Source organism: Calonectris borealis, chromosome 6, assembly GCF_964195595.1.
Source record: "Calonectris borealis chromosome 6, bCalBor7.hap1.2, whole genome shotgun sequence".
In the NCBI taxonomy this organism is placed as follows: domain Eukaryota; kingdom Metazoa; phylum Chordata; class Aves; order Procellariiformes; family Procellariidae; genus Calonectris; species Calonectris borealis.
In genome coordinates this window covers 18,804,947-18,823,540 of record NC_134317.1, presented here as the reverse complement: position 1 = coordinate 18,823,540, position 18,594 = coordinate 18,804,947, and the positions used below count along the sequence as shown (strand labels likewise).

At 46.6% G+C, this 18,594-nt stretch overlaps 1 protein-coding gene across 1 annotated transcript in view; it reads right to left on the bottom strand.

Annotated features, from left to right (window-relative positions):
- The window catches only part of LOC142083536 (unconventional myosin-X-like), a 94,156-nt gene that overhangs the window by 59,706 nt on the left and 15,856 nt on the right, over positions 1–18,594 (bottom strand). Inside the window, exons 3-9 of the mRNA XM_075153069.1 lie at positions 14,278–14,436; positions 9,833–10,020; positions 9,453–9,587; positions 4,588–4,712; positions 3,222–3,235; positions 2,501–2,585; positions 725–828 (exon numbers count right to left, since the gene is read on the bottom strand). Of these exons, the coding sequence (XP_075009170.1) occupies positions 725–828; positions 2,501–2,585; positions 3,222–3,235; positions 4,588–4,712; positions 9,453–9,587; positions 9,833–10,020; positions 14,278–14,436 (810 nt within the window). The remainder of the gene's footprint in view (positions 1–724; positions 829–2,500; positions 2,586–3,221; positions 3,236–4,587; positions 4,713–9,452; positions 9,588–9,832; positions 10,021–14,277; positions 14,437–18,594) is intronic.

The following is an 18,594-nucleotide window of genomic DNA, read 5'->3' as shown; positions in this document are numbered from 1 at the left end:
TCTTTGGGGCATAAATTGACTTTGAGAGGTACGACCTAGTTTTCATGCATTCACCCTGTCAGCGGGCCACTCCAGGGTTCCAGTTCCCGTCTTTCCTCCAGGCCTCTCCTCAGCTGAAGTATAAATGCCATATCGCCATTGAAACCTCTGCTGTACAGGAGACATTTCCTTCCCTTAAATCACACCTAAGCAGGAGCTATTGAAATCCTAAGCTGACTCCTCTCACCTTGCTTATCTGGTTTCACCTACATTATTAAAGCCCTCAGGCCGATAACCACTTATCAAACAAAACATAAATTGCATATTCATCCTGCTAAACCCATAACCTCTGGTAAAGTTACAGAAGTCCATTGAAATCTGTGTGGTATTTCAGAATATGCCATTTGCACAGGTGATAGCACTTTACCAGAACATTTCTGGAGAACACTACCCTCAGACCAAACTGTTCCCCTTCCAACAGTCAGTGTGAGGTTTCCTGCATCAGGCCATTTAGAGGTTTATTATTCATCCTTGACTGTTTCCTAAATTCCTCCATTTCTGTACACTAAAAACAGTCTTCGAGCCTTGTTTTTACCATAAACAGGTAAAGCTGAGTTTCAGACTCATTGAACACCAAATTTTGGCTTAGGGCAAATAAATTCTGCCTGTGAGATCTAGACCCTGCAGCATGTTTAGCCCACGAGTCTGTACCCAGAAGTTAAGGAGGAGTTAGGACAGGACTTACCATGACCTTACTGAACATCTCTACGTCATTCAGGTTCTCATCAGTCACACAACCAGACTGGTTCAAGTAATGATAAGTCTGTGGCTCAGAGAGGGAGAGGCTCTCTGCAACAGAGGAAAAAGAGGCAGGGAGGAGAAAGACAGCAATTTATTTAGCAATCAGCCTTTTCATTCGTAGTCCCCCAAAACAGTGTGTATGTTTACTATAGGGGGAGTTCAGCTGAACAGATTCCATACCCCTCAAAAGCCACACCTAGACAGTAAATTCACTGGGGAAGGGGAAGAGGAGGGTGTGTGGTAACAAAGCTTGCAGATGGTATGCAAAATGATTTAGAGCAGTCAAATCCCCAGCTGCAGTATCGCAGAAGAGTATTTCAATACTGAATTGACTCAGGGAAAAAAAAAAAACCAACCACCAGAGGATGAAATTCAATCTCAAAAAGTGTACAGAAAAATAGTCTTAACTATAGACGTACAGTAATGACCTCTAAATTAGGTATCACCACTTGAGACAGAGTTCAGAGAGACACAGTAAGATTTCTGAAGACATCATCTCAGTGCTGAGCAGCAGTCAAAAACTGAACACAGTTCAGTTCCTTCAGTTTTAGGAGGAACACAGAACTAAACGTAAAACCAGAATTAGGTCTCTGTACATATCTGTAGCACAACCACACCTTAAATCCTATCTGCAAGTTTGATCCCCCATTTCAAAAAGGATAGAGGAGAACTAAAAGATTTTCGGAGAAAGGAGACAAGGATGATCAAGAGACAGAAACACATTACAGTTGGGGGAAGTGAGGCAGCCTAGGACACCAGCTTCGAAAGGGAGATGGAGAAGAATAGCAGAGATCTGCTGAAGAAAATAATCTGTTTTGTATGCTTTCCGTAAGTACTTGCTGATAACCATGGTCCCCACTATTTCCCTTTGCGTTAGATGGATCTCTGAATTGACCCACATGGCCATCCTTGCATGAATTCCCTAGAACTGAAGCCCTACTTCCTTCCACTCTGTATCAGGCCCAATTCTTCCAACTGGTTATCCTAACACACACAGAATAAAGGCATAAAGAAATTCCCCAGTCCCTCAAAACCAGAGTGCAACTGTAACACGTTCCTGCCAGCCTATCTGACCTCTTCAGCAAGACCATCAGTGCTCAGCAGTGCCCGGGGCAGGTACACACAAATGTTGTTAAGGGGGTGCTGCACTACAAGGAGGATTCTTCCAGAGCCTGCAGCTGCCATCGTCTCTGCATGCCCTCTTCCAGATCCACCTCTCCCTTCCCCATGTACAGAGCTATAAACCCTTTGTTCAGATACTAGACATGTTTTGACTCCGGTCCTGTCACTACGTCTCTGGTCTTTCTAATTCTTATCTCTCCTATGACCTATACTGAAGGTTTGTTGTAAAAGTATGTCTGTCAGTCCAAGCTTTGATCTCCTTGAACAGCTCCCATCAGTATCTGAATCAAGACTCTCTACCCTTCCCTTTGCCTCTAGCCAGTTTCATTACCTCATCTCTCTATACCCCCTCTTCACTTTGCACAGACTTCTCCTTCCAGCTCAGAATGCCTGAAGTGTCTTTTTTCATATAGGATTTCTGTCATCCTCAGGCTCTTTCCCTCAACTCCCCTTTCTGTTTACCATGAAATCACCATATGGCCTTCAAGAAAAAGTGATATATCAAGTATCTGAAATATCCATGCTCTAGTTGACTTACACCTGCTTCACATGCGGGACTGGAAAGAGGACAGAGCCATATCCGAGAAAATGAAATTACCTTTCTGCTCCCCGCTCACACCAGCTAGCAGAGCATAAAAGATGTGGTAATTCCTCTCTCCGGGGTTCTGGTGTACCACTCTGTTCTGAAACAAAGAATACAGGAGTAGCCAGTAGAAAGAGATCTCACTTTTGGTTGCAAAGACAAAGAGAAGACCAGGATACAGATAAATCTCCAGTGCACAAGAGGGGCTTCTTCCAGTTTAGTGATGGTGTTGTCTAAGCCATCAAGATCTTGTCATGTGTAGCAGTGCAACTGAGCAACAGACTCCTCTGAACTCACTTAGAGAGTGTGTGCACGGACAAACTAAACCTTGTCAGTTCTGGCGCTGCTCCTCAGTAGAGTTCCTGAGTGCAAAGTAAACTACATCAGAGCAGAGATGTCTGCATTTGGAGTTGTAACCCCATATTCCTCTCTATGGAATTGAGTTTCCAGGTACTTGTTCTCTCTCCGTTTCCCCTTGGTAAACAGCTTTTTCTTGGAATCTCTCTGTAATGCACAGCATTTATCAAAGACAGGAGAACAGGCTCTGATAGATATAGAACAAACATAGTTCCTCCACCATTCTCTTCCTCAGTTGGGACAGTTGCAGTAATAACACCTAAAGAGCTAATGTCCATGTGCTGTGATGGAGGCAGCATCATCCAGTAGGAGAACTGGCACTGCCCCACCATACTATGAGGAGAGGGCTCACCCAGCAGTCAGTAGAGGTGATACCTACCTTTTCCAGTAAATCTGAACAGCATGTTAAGGAGAAAACATTCAAATGGCATATGCATAGATCTCCTGACGAATGGCAAAGAATCTTCTAGACAAATTGGGATGAACCCTGTAACAAGCAACAAATCGTTAAATAACTGGCACTTTGGAAAGTGGACGAAGAGTGGTCCCAGACATCATCTTGGATCCTCCTCTCTACTCCTTGTCCAAGGAGGTATTATGTGCCAAAGAGATATTTAAAAGGGCAGGGTCAGATAGAGCATAAGACCTGCAAAATGGTGAGGTAACCTAACAAAGGATGAGCCACATTAGGGACACCTAGAAAGATTAGAGAGGCCACTCTAATCTGAAAGTCTGTATTGCACACAGTAAGTCTTGCATCAGTTCTCATTGCTTCTGCAAGTGACCGCTATCTTTAATCTACCGACAGCACAAAGAGCAGAGGCTAAACAATCCAAGCCTCTTATTTACAACAGTGGTAAATTCATCTGGCTGCTACTCCAGTGGAAATTGGTGTGGTTTGCAGTCATCAGCAGCTTTGAACATCAACATCAAGAAATGTAGCCAGGGTGGCTTTAGCTGCCTCGTGTAGACAAAAGATATGTCAAAGCCTTTGGGAGAGGGGTACATGGGCATACAGGGAAGAAACTGATCATGGCACGACATAATCTGGCTATACCCAGTCTTCCCTGTCCTTGTTGTCACTGGAACAGGCTCCCAGGGAAGCGGTCACAGCACCAAGCCTGTTCAAGGAGCGTCTGGACGATGCTTTTAGTCATATGATTTAGTTTTAGGTAGTCCTGCAAGGAGCAGGGAATTGGACTTGATGATCCTTATTGGTCCTTTCCAACTTGAGATATTCTATGATTCTATGATTAGGGTTCCAAGGTCCACTGGAGATGGGCAGCCCAAAACAGGGAGTCATAATGGGCCCTCTAAATTACTGTTCTCCTCCGCATCCAAATATTGTGCAGAATATATTGATTCTTAGTTTGGTCTCACTTTTCTAAATCATGAACTCTTTGGCAGAGCTAACATAAGGGAACAATCTTCTGGGAAAAACAAGATGCAATCAACATGAAGGATCTTCCTAGGTAGCAAATTCTAGGGATTTAAGTATCAAGTGTTGTGATTACCCAAGTGAAAAGTCAAACTATGTCCCTACCTAATGTAGTACCTAGACAAAAGGTTTCCAGAGTTAGGTACTGCAGAGCCACAAAACAAACACTTCCTCCCTCTTTAAGTTGCAAATTTGCCCACAGTTATAAACTGGCTTTGAGAAACTGTGATGAGGGATTTCCTGACCCACTCTGAGCTCCTCCTCATCTTCACTCCATCCACTTCAGGTCCACTGAAGCAAAGGATACAATCAGTTACTCGGCCTCCCTGGATGTGTCCATGTTGAGAGAAGTGCAGCTGGATGAACTTGCCAAAGCGGCTGGAATTGTTGTTATAAACTGTCTTGGCATTTCCAAAGGCCTCGAGAATGGGGCTGCAGAAACAAGGCCATGAAGATATGATTGGTGATGGGATACCATTAAAACAAAGCATGCACCCAGCCTTTTGCCATTTGCACTGCCATGTGAGATTAATTTGTTACAGCACCAGACTGGACAAGCAGGAAGAGTTCAAGGGCAAGGAAGGATGGCAAGAGCAATTTAACACACTGCTAGATAAATTTTAAACCTTTGGGATTGGAGTTAATTAAATCAGTCCCCAATCAGTATGGGCAGCTGGCATTTATGCTGTCGAGGGCATTCCCCACCAATGTGGCTTCAGGAAATGCAAGGTGGCAAGACCCAGCCAGGTTGTGTGCTTAACACAGCAGCATCCCATGAAATGGGTTTGTATTTTTTTCAGGATTTTCAGAAGCATCAGACATACAGGGCAAACACTCTGTAGCTTTAAGCCACATACTTCTTTGTTTCTGTTTCTACCTTTGAAAGAGAAGACAGTATAAGCCATCCCTTAAAATTACAGGTAAACATTTTCAAACTGACAAACATAGTACTAAAGGGATTTGTTTGGTACTGAAATTTGATACGGGAACACACAAACCCTTGTTGTTACTTAAATCTTGCTTAGGTTGATACAAGCCACATAGTTTCCAAGCGGAGGGAATATACACACGTTATAGATTTAAAAACTTCATTCTAAGAGAACCACATCATCCACTTCAGGGAAAAAAATGTGGCAAAAAAAAAAAAAAAATCTATCACCAAACTTCAGACGGGTGATGAATTGAAGAATTTTGTCTCCTGGTCACCTTCCTATCTTTAGGAGGTTCATACAATATGGAAAATAATGAGTTAAAATGCGGCTTGGTTCTTGCTCCACAGAACAGTACAAGAGAAAAGCCTAAACCATTCAAACTGACACGGTGAATCCAGGATTGAAATATTCATTTTTGCAATTTAGCAAATTCTAAAATAATCTGAAGACCTGACAAGTAAGGAGTCATGGAAATGCTACAAGAACAGCCTGTAGGCAATTGTGTTTAATGCTAAAACATACATAGTTTTTAACAAAAGTTATTGCAGTTATTACCCCGAGAAATACTGGCTTTTTAAACATCTCCATCGATCTACTGTGCGGCTCCAATTAGGACAGGGGCAGAGACAGGATTATTCACAAGTGAATAACTATAACATGACAAATAATCACAACTACAGATACCACTGGAGTTTGCCAAAAGCTTCCGGCTTGCAAGTGTTAGCTAAGTGAGAGCTCTGTCTGTGGGAAAGGCTCAGCAACATTCAGGAAACTTCAGGCAGTATTTTCCTAATTTCTCTCTTGAAAACATCACTTTAAACAAACAAAAGCATAGAAATGAAATTGCTCTGTTATAATACATTACAACCATAGAAAGCCCAGTCACAGAAATCTGTGTGCGCAGATCAGGAGGTAAGTTCCTTGCCCTGGAGAATTTGAACTCCAAGACCCACGCCTCTGAAACAAGTATGTAAATAAGGACATTGCACAGGAATATCCCACGGAGCACATCAACGCCATGAGTCAACAAAAATTAATGGGAACAACCAGAAAAAGGGAGGACAGGGTTATGTTATATGACCACCACAGTTGCAGTGAGAGTGCAGTAACCAGCCAGCCAATCTTTATGGCTCTAAATCATGTTAAATTAGATAAGCAAAGCACAAGGAAGTATCTTTATAGTTTAGTTTGGCAACGGGCTCACGCACACAAGCGCAGAAGTCTTTCAGGGATGGGGGAGGAAATAAGCACGTGGGTGCCTGAGGCCGGCGGCAGCTGCAAGGCGGAGGGGTGGGTGAGCTGGTACAGCCAGGAATGAGGGCAGGTGCCTGGGCCAAGCAAACTGCCCGCGCCAGCAGGCGCATCACCATGTGGCATTCGATGCAGCAGTGAACTGTGCGAGGCGGAGCGGCGCATCAGGAAGGTGATGCTGGCTGCTCAGCTGGATGTGGGCAGGGTGCGTTGCAGGAGTCAAAATTATGGGAACCAGTTTCCGCAGGACAGCAGGAAGTGAAGCCTGGATTTTAGAAATATTGCAATGTATGCAGCTCCAGGATTCAGACACATAGCTGAAGACAAAAAAGAAGATTCGAAGATTAGAGGGATGAATAACAGGAGAGCTGGCTATGCTGTCAGCAGTGTCACCTAACATGCAGAAGGGAGCTTCAGAGTGAAGCAAGCAAGGAAAAAAGCTGAGAGAAAAGTTAGCAGAATTTTTAATGGACTGGTGGATATTTTCCAGAAGGAAAACAGACCAAATCAACAGTGCCAAGAGAGTTTTCAGAGCCTGATTTCTGAGAAATACACCAAGCATGAATGTTACAACACACAAGCAAACGATAGAAAGCTGATGTAACACCTTGTTTATAACGCTGTCTGAAATGGAGAAAGAATCCAGCATTGTTCCTGGGTATGTGCTGGGTGCGAGGATGAAAATCCGCCATAAGCTAACCCAAGGAGGGCCACTGGCAGAGCAAGTGAAGCTGAACTGCAAACATATGAGGTAGACTCATCAGGAGTGGCAGCAGCTTCTGGCTCTGGGCCAGGCCTTCAGCTTCTCTTCTTCAGGGAAAAGGTGACAAATCAAATTCTTTTGCACTCGCATCGCATTAGCTCACGTAGCACTAGAGATGTATACGAGTCACGAGCTCTTACTCCACTTCACCTCACAGCTGTGGGATCTTGCAGACTCAGGAATCACCTACCTACCATGGTAAGCTTTCTGGATCACAGTCAAGTTATCACTTAACCGCTAAGTGGGCTTGAGCCTTCTAAGCCGCTCGTCTTAAAGCAGATTTTGCAGATCTTGAGTCGTGATTGTATTGCACTTAAGAGCTTTTTCCCATTTGCCAATGTCCCTGGTAAAATCTGCACACCTGCAAAGGATAAATCATCCAACAATGGTCTCTCAAGCACCAGGTCCAAAGGCAGCAACCATTCTGTTCAATGCTGCTCTGCTTATAAGGATCCTAAAAACTGCCATGCTCTTGCAGCTGCCACATTAGACACTGCATATCTGCTTAGGCTATTTTCACCACAGTTACTAGTAACTTTTTTGCGTCACTGTCTTCCAGGAAACATTCCTTCTCTCTACTCTCTGGGCCCTGAAATATGCCACTTGCATGAAAGTCACTTTTACACAGATGGTTCCAGCTTATTACACAACTAGATCCTGTTGCAGACATCTGATTTACTCCTTTGGAAGTTTCTGCAACTATCACAGGCTCAAACTGGGACCAACCTGCAGCCTCACCCTTGACAGTACCGAACTGCAAGACCCCCAGCAAGGTCCTCCAGGCACTCTTGCGTTGAGAAATTTTTGTTTAATTTAATTTGTTGCTAATTAAGAGAAACTTCTGATCGTGGATTCAGGTGTTAAGAAAACAGACACTTAAGTAAACATCCTTCCTCCCTCTTCCCGAGGCTTACCTGACATCAAACACCTATTGCTCCCCTTTCTTAGCCTCAGCTTCCATTTTTCCTACGGTTACAACCAGTCCCTTACAAGTCCCCTCGCAAGTGGGGGCGCAGGAGGCTGGGGTCCCACGCATAACGGTTCCTTTCCGTCGCTCTTTGCTTCCTTGTTTTCTCTGCTGCTCTTTGCCTCTTACTGGTTTTCCTCAGCTGCACTTCGCTTCTTCAAGTTTTCCTGACACTTTTTTCCTTGGTGTCCGTGTTCCAGCGTGGGTCACCCATGGGCCATGGTCCTGGGGTGTCCCTGTCCTGGAGTGGGCCATGGTCCCTCAGGGGCATCCCTGCCCTGGCATGGGTCACGGTCCTTCAGGGGTGTCAGGACCTCCTTTGGCAGCATGAAGGATCCCCCACAGAGCGTGTCTCCACCCCCTCATGGCTGCCTGTTCCCTTCCCAAACATGTTTGACCTGGGCGCCATGCATTTCCCTGCCTGCACAGGGTTTCGGGGGTGGTGGTTATTCCCCGGTGCCAGCTCCAGCCGAGACCGGCTCAGGGCCTCCTCCCCCTGCAGCCCCCAGGCAAACCTCCCCGCTCGTGCCCCTTACAGCTCCCACGGACGATTCTCCTTAAAATCGCCTGCCTGGACAGCAAGAGAGCTGCAAGGCGGCCCACAGGACCTCTGAGGGCAAGACGTACCGGTGGCCTGAAACAAATGGAGGCTGGGGGAGAGCGGGGGCTAAAGGAGGAGACCAGGAGTCAGAGCGTGACGGAGACTCACCGCGAGCACAGCCACAACGAGGGCTGTGGGAGACGGGCACGACCTGGGACAGCCATCCCTGCGGCAGGGAGGGACGTCACCCACGTCCCCTCCAGCCACTGCCATGAGAGAGGGGGGCCTGAGAGCTGGAAAGAGGGACAGCGCAGTGACGTGCAGGTGAGCCCAAGGGTGCAGCTGGGCGGGTATGGAGGGTGAGTGACTGAAGGAAGGAGAAATCCCAGCCTTGGCCAGAGCGTTAATTCTATGGCTGCCACACACGCCCCGCACTGCTATTGGAAAGAAGCCGAATTAATCCACAAGCAGCTGGGAGAGCAGCCAGCGTGAGGCGTCCCGCCGAGACCGCGACCTCCGCGTTTCCCTGACAGGACACCGCTCAGCTGCGTGAGCCTCGCTGCCCACGTTCGGCTCCATCCGCAGCCCGGCTCAAGCAGCCCAAAGGCGGACGCCGTGCGGAAGGCAGTGCCCCCGCCAAAGGCGGGCTGCCCCAGCACGCCGGCGCCCGCGGGCCTGCGCGGGACACGACAGGTGGCAGCCATGGGGATGACCATACCTGCTTTCCAGGATGGCTTCTTCCACGTGAGTGCTCTTCTCGGACGCAGGGGCCCCGAGGGAGGTCTGGCTCATGGCTGACAGAAATTTCAGCAACAACTTGGTGCTCTCAGTCTTTCCAGCCCCACTTTCTCCACTGTTAAAGAAAAGATATATGTTCCATTCACAAATCCAGGACAGACCGAGCTAATGACCATCCCACCCGTGGCAGAGAAGTGATCTCCAGGAATCAACACGTAGCATCTCCACCGCAGCAAGCAGGGGTCAGGCAAAGGGTAGGGTAGGATGGTGTGGATATTGAGGCAGATGTCATTGCAAACGGAGCAGCAGGAGCAAGGCGTGTAATGCAGTCAGGGAGTAGCCGGTTCTCCCATTTCTAACCTTATCAGAACACACTGGCTGTCATGACGCTTCCACAAGCAGCAGTAGCACTCATTAGCGGTGGCGAAGATATGGGGAGGCAGCTCACCCAGGCGGTGCTGTCTGTACAGGTCTATGGCATCCACACTGTACAGACCAGGGATAGGTTTGTAGGGATTTACTGATGCCAAGATGGAACCAATGTTTGTCTAGGGGGAGAAAACAAAACACAGCAAGGAAATAAAGCTCCTGAAAAAAAAATCATGACAAACCCGGACCCTGAAATAACTCATGGTGAAGGAAGAAAGCCTAAATAAGGAAGTTGGGCTTCAGCAGAGAGCTCCCCAATTTGGCAAAGAATGTCAAACCCCAGGGCAGGGGCCACACAACTGGGTATGGATAGGGCAGTTTGAATTTCACTGCTTTACAATAAAATGTTCTTAGCTTGTTCTCTTTGCTAAATTAAGCTTACACAATTCAAAAACATGAAGCCATCTTCATACCCAGCTATGTTGCACTGTGCTTGAAGCTGGAAAGCAGAGCCAGGACTGAAGGAGTGTCAGGAGATACCTTCAATGCCTGTATCCACAGTCTTAAGTGGAGGGGGCTTGGCAGGGTTCAAGCACCTCCTGAACAAAGAGGTGGGACAGAGAGGCACGCACACGTGCACACACGTGTGGAAAGAGTCACTAAAGCATATCGTTTTTCTTCTGCTGAAAAATGCTGTTTGGAGCAGCTTAAATAATTTGGTAAGCCAAATCAAAATTGACAGCTAAAAATGAATTTTCAAGTGAAAACATTTCTACATTTTCTAAACATTTTATTTTGAAAATATTTATTTTGAAAATCTCACAGTTCAAGAAAAGAGTTAGTAAGGTTTAAAATAAAATACCCAAAGCCTAATACTGAATTTCAAACATATTCTTTTGTGAAGTCAGAAGGAATTTAATTTTGTTTTTTGGGGCATGACTTTCTCGGTTCAGCTAACCAGCTCAAATCCAGTTATTCTCAGAGCTGCAGTTCAGAGCAATGGTGCCACCTCTCTTCTAACAATGGCTTTGTAATATGGTCAACATCCAGATTAAATCCTGCTGCTGGTGCGGTGGCCTCCTTCACAGGGACATCTTGGGCTGCTCTACTCCAGGAATACCCATTCTCAGCAGGGGTGATGGAGCAAACACTTAAATTGCTGCAGTAGGTGCCAAGCTTTGTGGCCAGGGGACAACATCTAGTTTTATTTCGAAACCATGAACTACAAGTCACCACATAGATATATAAGGATTTGCACACATCCATTGGAGAAACTGTAAACGAAACACTTGGTGACAAGAAAGACGCGTGCTTTCTCCCTGCCAAATGAAATCTGGGGCCATACTGCAATGCCAAGCTCTGAAGCCAGAAGCCAGACTAAGAAGCTGTAGTCACCAAAATATTTAAGACTCATTTATTAAAGCAGATCATAAGGGGGAAAAAACCATCACCTAGGCCTAGTTGCATTATCGGTATGAACAGGCTAGCATGGAACAAGTCCTGAGGACCCTCTGACATGGACCTTTGTGGGCAGAAATATAATTCATTGATGATGAAAGCAATAAGCAAGCAGATGAGCTTTGGCAAGACAGGTGGGAGGAAATGGGAAAGCATTGAGAGAGAAAACATGGATCGGGAAAAAGCACTGTACAACCAGCTGAGCAACAGACATTGTCCAGAAACTGCAGGACAGAGATGTCCATCCTAACACTTCTCCCAGACCTTCACAGCATTTTTTCCTCTCAGATGTTTCATTTTGCATTTCCCACTCTAGTTTCAGCTCTCCCAAGGAACAGAGCTCCCACCGCAGTCCTGTCTAGAACTTCTTCCAGTAGTCATCTCTTTCAAAGGTGTTTCTAGGAGACTTTTCCACCTCCCAGTTGCAGTCTCCTCATCACCTGCAGTCCCTTATAGACGATTTCTATCTGCAATTTTTAATAGCGGTAGCATTTGTGCATCAACCATGTACATACCAGCCACTCTATTAGCAAGGAGTGATCGTCCCTAGAGAACTCTGTAGAGCAGGACAAGCCCCGTGTGGCACGTCTAATTCTCAAGACAATAGATCCTACTTGGATTGTTAGGCATGGCAGAGCTAGGGACAGCACAAAATGTGGCAGTACAGCCCCTGGCTCAGTTATACATCACTCGCATTATGCTGGGTCTACTTTTATTAAGGGATACAGGAATTGCAGGAATGAAGGGGGAAGATACACTCTTAAATGCTGCAGGCTGTTGCTGTGCTCACACAATTTCCTTAAACAGTTTGGTAGAGCTTGAATAGTATTTCTTTGGAAAACAAAAGGTACTGTTGAGATTGTCAGTATACCTGTAGCACATTAATTATGGGTACTATACCAGTACTGCTACCTACACTCGCTGACCAGAAAAGATCCCCTTTAGGAGCTCATGGTAGGATGCCTCCAGGCATACAGCTCAGAACTGCACTGCCCTTTTTCACCTCAGTTGTCCACTTCATGTTCTCAGTTTTCCATCCCCTCATTATTTATTTTTATTATTATTTATTTATTATTATTTTTAATACTAGTTACCAGTATTCCAGGTTACCTGTTCCCTCAGGTGAATTTGTTTTCCAGAAAATGATGATATTTTTCACCTGTTTCTGATCTCTCTGATTTCCTTCCAAATATTTTTGGTCCTGACTGATAGGCATAAGCCCTCTCAGTACAGCTTCATCTGCAACCTTAGCCTACTACGCTCTATCTGTGAAGACCACAGAGAACAATATTAAATGAACTCAACCCCTGTAACATTCATGGTATTCACAGACCACTGCAAGTCATTAGGTGGCACTACAGCTGACATTCTCAATTTCTGCTTAACTGAAAACTATACGCAGCAGGGCTACGGCAAAAACTAATAACTAGTGATAAGGTAACTGCAATATTAATGTCTGCACTGCAGAAATGCAAAACAGCACTTGTCCGGTTTGGTGTCCTCCAGGTCAGACATTGCACAAACGTACACTCAGATACAGTCACACTGAAGAAGGGGCTTACAATCCTTCACTGAGGGTTTCTTTCCAGTGCTCAGCATATTACAGAAGTCAGGCCATTCATAAAAAAATTCAGACCTGAGGTGCACAGCTGACATTCATGCACTATACACAGGCAAAAAATGACATCATATTTAAACTTTTAACACCTTTACACATGGATGGAGAAGCCACAGAACTAATGCTGAAGAGGATAAGGAATGACATATCAGAGCTAGAGGAAAGGCTTAAGGAGGTACAGCTGCTGTGACACTGTCACAGTGCTGGTGTTGTGGCATTTCTGGTGCAAGGCACAGACTGAAAAGGGAGAGAATCCTGCCTCACATTTCGAAGTGTGAGGAAGAGGAAACAGGAGGAATATACCCAAATGGGCAAAGAGCTGCACAAACACATAGCATGTGTCAAACACAGGTCAGGAAGAGCAGCAATGACAAGGGCCATCAAAAGAGTGTGTGCCCGTGGGTACTGCCACAGGGTCACAAGGCTGTGTTGACAGACAACAGGCAAGGGGTTCTACAGCAATAAAAAAGAATTTGCAGTCTCCTCTACATCCCAGTGCAGGAGACAGTTCAGAAACAGGGTCACTTTATTGATCATTTCCTGGAATACAGGTGCATATGGTTTGGTTGCCTTGGTAACAGTTGCTATGCAACACAGAGATTTACATTTCTCCTGTCATAATCTGAAAAACTCCGGGTACACATAGCATGGACAAGCAAGGTAAGAGTAAAGCAAGGTAAGGCAGTCTTTGTACTATATCCTCCTAATCCTCTCCAAGTCTCAGCAGAGCGCGCTGCCACCCCAGCACTCCGGGGATGCCTCGTCCCAGGTGTGCTCTTCCTCACAAGTCCCTTTCCTGACACTTGCCTCCTTCCTAAGAGCCCGAGAGGGAAATCAGGAGATGCTTTGAGTATTCATCTGTGCAAGGAAAGCAGAGCAACTCAAAAAAGGTACAACTGCATGTAAAAGCAGAAGAATTAGGCACAGGTTTGCTTTCCTAGTTTTGTCAAGCAGTAGCTTTATCTGGATCAGGAGGGATACTCAACAACAACCTGTGTACACTGCACTTCCCAGTCTGCTTGGCCATATAAACCTCTGAACAGTAATAATGGGGAATCCAGGGAACACGAATGCCAGCTTGTAAAACACCGTCATGGAGGATACAGAGCTGCCCAATTACCACAAAGCCTAGAGGTGAATGTTCATGTTTTGGAAGTTCTTCTATAGATGCAGAGAGGCCCCTCTGGTAGGGGTAGGATCTCACAGGGCTTATGGAGCTGGCAAGGCCTTTTTATCCACATGAAACAATGTTCAGGAAACAAGACTAAAAATCAGTATTTCACATGCAAAGTGGCAGTCCCGAAGCTAAACAAATAAAAGTCGTTAGCCAGAAGGGGTGTGGCCCAGCTTGAGCACTTACGTAGATGTTACCCTGTTGGTAGCGCTGGTGCAGGTTAAGCAGGATGGCAGCTTCATGCAGATCTCCCAGCATGGACATGTCTTCTACCCCATCAATGCTGGTCTGGTGCATTGGCAAGACCTTTTCTCTGGAAAGGGAGGCCTTGGGGTACTGGAATACCTGGAAGAATGGGGAGAAGGACGAATAAGCACATGACACCTGGGCATATGGTCTGATTTCCTACCAGAAACATGCCCTTTTCCATAGCTTTATACTTCAGCACTGGAAAAGGAAATAAGGCACAGATCTGCTCCCTATTTTTATAGTCGTTCCTCTGTTCCTGTTCCTACCTATTTGAGCTCTCTGGCGAGAAACCATACAGCACACTCCCTTCCTTTGCTACAGAGTCACTCTCTCACCTTCACTACTGACAGGGACAGATCAACGCAAGGTTACGTGATTGTTACTGCAGTGCCCTTAGCAGGAGCAGGGCACCAGCCTCCAGGTACACCAGGCTGGACAGGTATTACACACTGCGCTCATGACTGTGAATAATGGTGGCAGCTGCTCCAAAGAGACCAGGAACAGTCTTTCACAAAAACACAGGTGGGGTCGTATCTCTGACTGTGGGGAGGTTGAGGCAAAGCTTATTCACATTCCAGGTTTGGCCCTGCACTCTCCATAGGAGCAGCCAGAGAGTGTCTGGGAGAGGTGGTCATGTCAAGAGCAAAGGAAAGAAAAGCAGATGAGAAGCCAAACAAAGTAGTGACACCCTGTGTGCATGCTGGCATGTATGTACATGATGCAGCTTTCAAAGTGTTCGTACAGTGACAGCTATTAACTTCTATCGCTGCTCTGGGAACTGCCCACTTCTCTCTCAACGCAGTTGCACTCTCCTTGCCTCAATTGCTTCATCCTTCTTCCTGCTAGATCTTCCTCCTCCTCAAGAACCCACACTTCAGCTATCAGGTCATCTTCACCCCTTTTCAACACAGCTGAGATTATGTGACTGTTCCCTTCCACCATAGCCACATCCCAGCCCTCCTTTCCTCCTCCTCAAGCACGATGCTGGCATTTCACAAAAGTTATTTCAGTTGCTTCCCACTCTTGGATTCAACCGTGTGCCATCTCCCACCCAGCATCCCAAGCTGTGCTAGATGGTAAGACCCAAGACAGACAGATGGGAGACTTCACACAGGCAGCCTGGAGAAGCAAACTGGCCCGCAGTAACCCTTCCAAAGAAACTTGGGCTTTTCCTTCCCTTCTGGGGCTCTGGTCTCCACCTCATTTCCATTCCTGCTTCTCAGCCCTCCCAGCTGCCACCAAGAGAAACTGACTGACCCTGTAGAGAGTGAGCCCATGATCTATAGTGCTGATCTAACTGGTTTCTCCTGCCTGCTTTTCTAGAATCCTCGGGCTGCCGTAACTGCTAGGGAGAGGCCAGCCACGCAGCTGCAGGCTGAAGACAGAATGAGGTCACCCTGCCCCCTCCAGCGAGCCACCTTGCGAGTCCCTTGCAGGGCGCTCACTCCGAGCCTGCACCCTCGCCAGTATGGGAAAGGAATAACCTGGTGCAGGATCCCTTTACAAGACCCCCACAATGCCTGCACAATCAAAGCCACAGCTCTGCTCCTGGAAGGAGCTGGGAAGGAGAAGCAGGCTCATTTCCCCAGATGTGTTTGTCCCAGGTCTGCCCAGTCACACCTAATGTGACAAGGACTTGGTCTCTTCCACTAGGACGCTGCCCCACAGCCTGATTTTCTCACCAGCTGAGGGGCTTTCAAGAATACATAGTTCATATTCATGAACAGTCCACTCCAGCACACAGGCTCTCTCCAGGCCTCCCTGGTCTTCTCTGCACCACTTCTGCAGCTGGGTATTGGAGAGCAGGACCCCCACTCTGCAAGCATGGCCCGAAAAAAACACATCAATTTTTTTTTTATTCTTCAGAGCAGAGGCCTCAGGCACTTCCACAAGAGAAGGGAGCAGGAAGGGAAAATGGGACAACTAAATTCAGGGGAGAGTACAAGCTGCAAATGCACAACATGAGATGGACTCTGACAGGAGCAAAACCACTACAGCACTTTCAAACCATGAGGCAGCAAACCACCCTGGCTCTCTTTTCTCTGCTGACTTGGAGAAATTTTGGAAGGAGACAAGTCCAAAATGGTATGACGCGATCTTTCCTTACATCTGCCTGGCACTTACTCATTTACCACTGCATTGTCAGCACTTGTGGCCATTTGGGCCAAAAGAGAAACATCAAGAAAATGCCTAGGGAAAAAGCTGAGTGGACAAGTGTCTCAAAAGATACCAGGCGGTTGGCAGCACCCGTGCCAAGAGGCTGCTGTGCATGAAAAATAACTGTGATGGGTCAGAGCTTGTTTACTTGCTCTTGTAGACAACACAGGAGAAAATGAGACCCTGAAAAGCGAAAGGGGGCCTAAATACAAAAGTAAATGTTTAGCAGGGACTAGGTCATCACCTGTTAAACCTGTCTTGAGCCTCCTGAGTGGGGTTATTCAGTCATCCCTCCCTAAAAAAAAAAAATCTTGTCCAAGATCCTCAAAGATTTAAGCAGGTGCTCTGGCAGGACTGCAGCAAAGGTGGATGAGAGGGGCATTAGCTCTGGTACCTTCTGGACAGAAACATTGCATAGGTGAAATATACTCCCTGGAGGAGCAGACTGATGCCACATTGACACCCTAGCCAAGGCCAAGATGCCACCTATCTGTCCCTGACGCTGGAGAGGTTGACCGAATACCCTTGCCCATCACTGCACTCCTAGCAGCTCATCCTTCCTCAGGCAGGGGCTGGGGCCTCCAGCCCCACTGGGATTTGTGAGGGGAGCACCTGGAAAGCACTTGTAGCATGAGGGAGAGGTTTCAGGCCTTCCCTGGGACTGGAAGAGAGTTGGCTTTTAATCTGTCCTCTGTCCTCCAGGGTAAAGACAAGTGTTCAGTCTCTGTACCACCAACAGGCTGGAGGGATCATCCAAGGTCCTGGAGATAGACATGTAGTAGGTTCTTTTGTTCCCGAGATTGTGTCAAAGGGCCTTTCCCTGAGGACCTCTGAGGTTTGAGATACAAACATGACCCAGACATGATGACCCTCTACCCTTAGAGCTTAAAAGGTGCTGCACTGATCCAGGACAGCCAGGCCTTTTCCAACCTCCAGCCACCCCAGTAAGGAGGCTCTTGTTATCCCACTGCTCAGTTCTGGACCCCTCCAGCAATCTGCCAGGAGAGCAGTCTGGAGGAACATCCTCCCCACCACCCTGCTCCAGGTAAGGTGAGCCAGGCTGGCTTCAGCAGCTAGCACTACTCAGCTGAATATGATGGCTGATTTTGCCTGAAGCAAATGAGAACATAGATAAACTGATCTCTCAGCAGAGCTGCCTCTGGAATGTCTCTTTTCCAACAAGTTAATACTTAAGCAGGAAGCTACAGGCATTAATAAGCAGATCTTTATTATTTGGGAAGAAAAAACATCAGCTTTCAGTCTAACTACAACCAAGCCATCAAATACCACACAGGTACCTCACAGCCAATGATTTCTACTTTCTCCCCAGTGATTAACCGATTGTCTCAGATTTAGCCCACAGTCAGAACAAAATGAGCAGGACTCTTTCCAGGCCCCTGCAATGGTCAGGAATAAAGCAAAACCTGGCTGGCAGACAAGCCAAGATAAGGACTGCCAACCAAGCCAGACTGAGCAGGGCAGACGTGATTCCTCCTCAAGCTCAAATCCATCCATTAGTGCAACCCTGAGCATGGGAGCAAAGCGCCCACTCAGCATCTAAGTTATGTTTATCCATAAAGCATTCAGCTGGTTTCTGGACTGTGGTTTCCAATCTTGTGTTTCATAAGTGTCGGCTCCTCCTTTCCTCCCAGGAAGTCACATTTCTGATGGATTTGTTGCTTGAGGTGTTTTTAAGGAAGTGAAAACAAATGGCAAAAGCCCTGAAGCATAAGAGTGGACTTCTTACCTCCGAGTCGCAAGGATGCTGGGCCACAGCAAACATGAGGATACCAGATTTAGGGATCCTAACATCAGAAGGATCAACTGAACCACCCAGCCTAAAGTAAAATGAAAATGTCTTCATCCGACTTTTCACCCGTCGTAAGACATCCAGTCCCTGCTACAATTATCAAGCAATGAAGGCAGCAGGCGAGGGAAGCACATAGGACAGCTACTGTGGAGGGCACTGAATAAAGAAAGCCCTTGAATGATTACCATGTGCTTTTTCTGCATAAGCCATAAAGCACATGCTCCTTCAGCCTAGTGGTTTTTTCCTTCATGGAGGAAAAAAACAAATCCAGCCTTTTTAGACCTCTG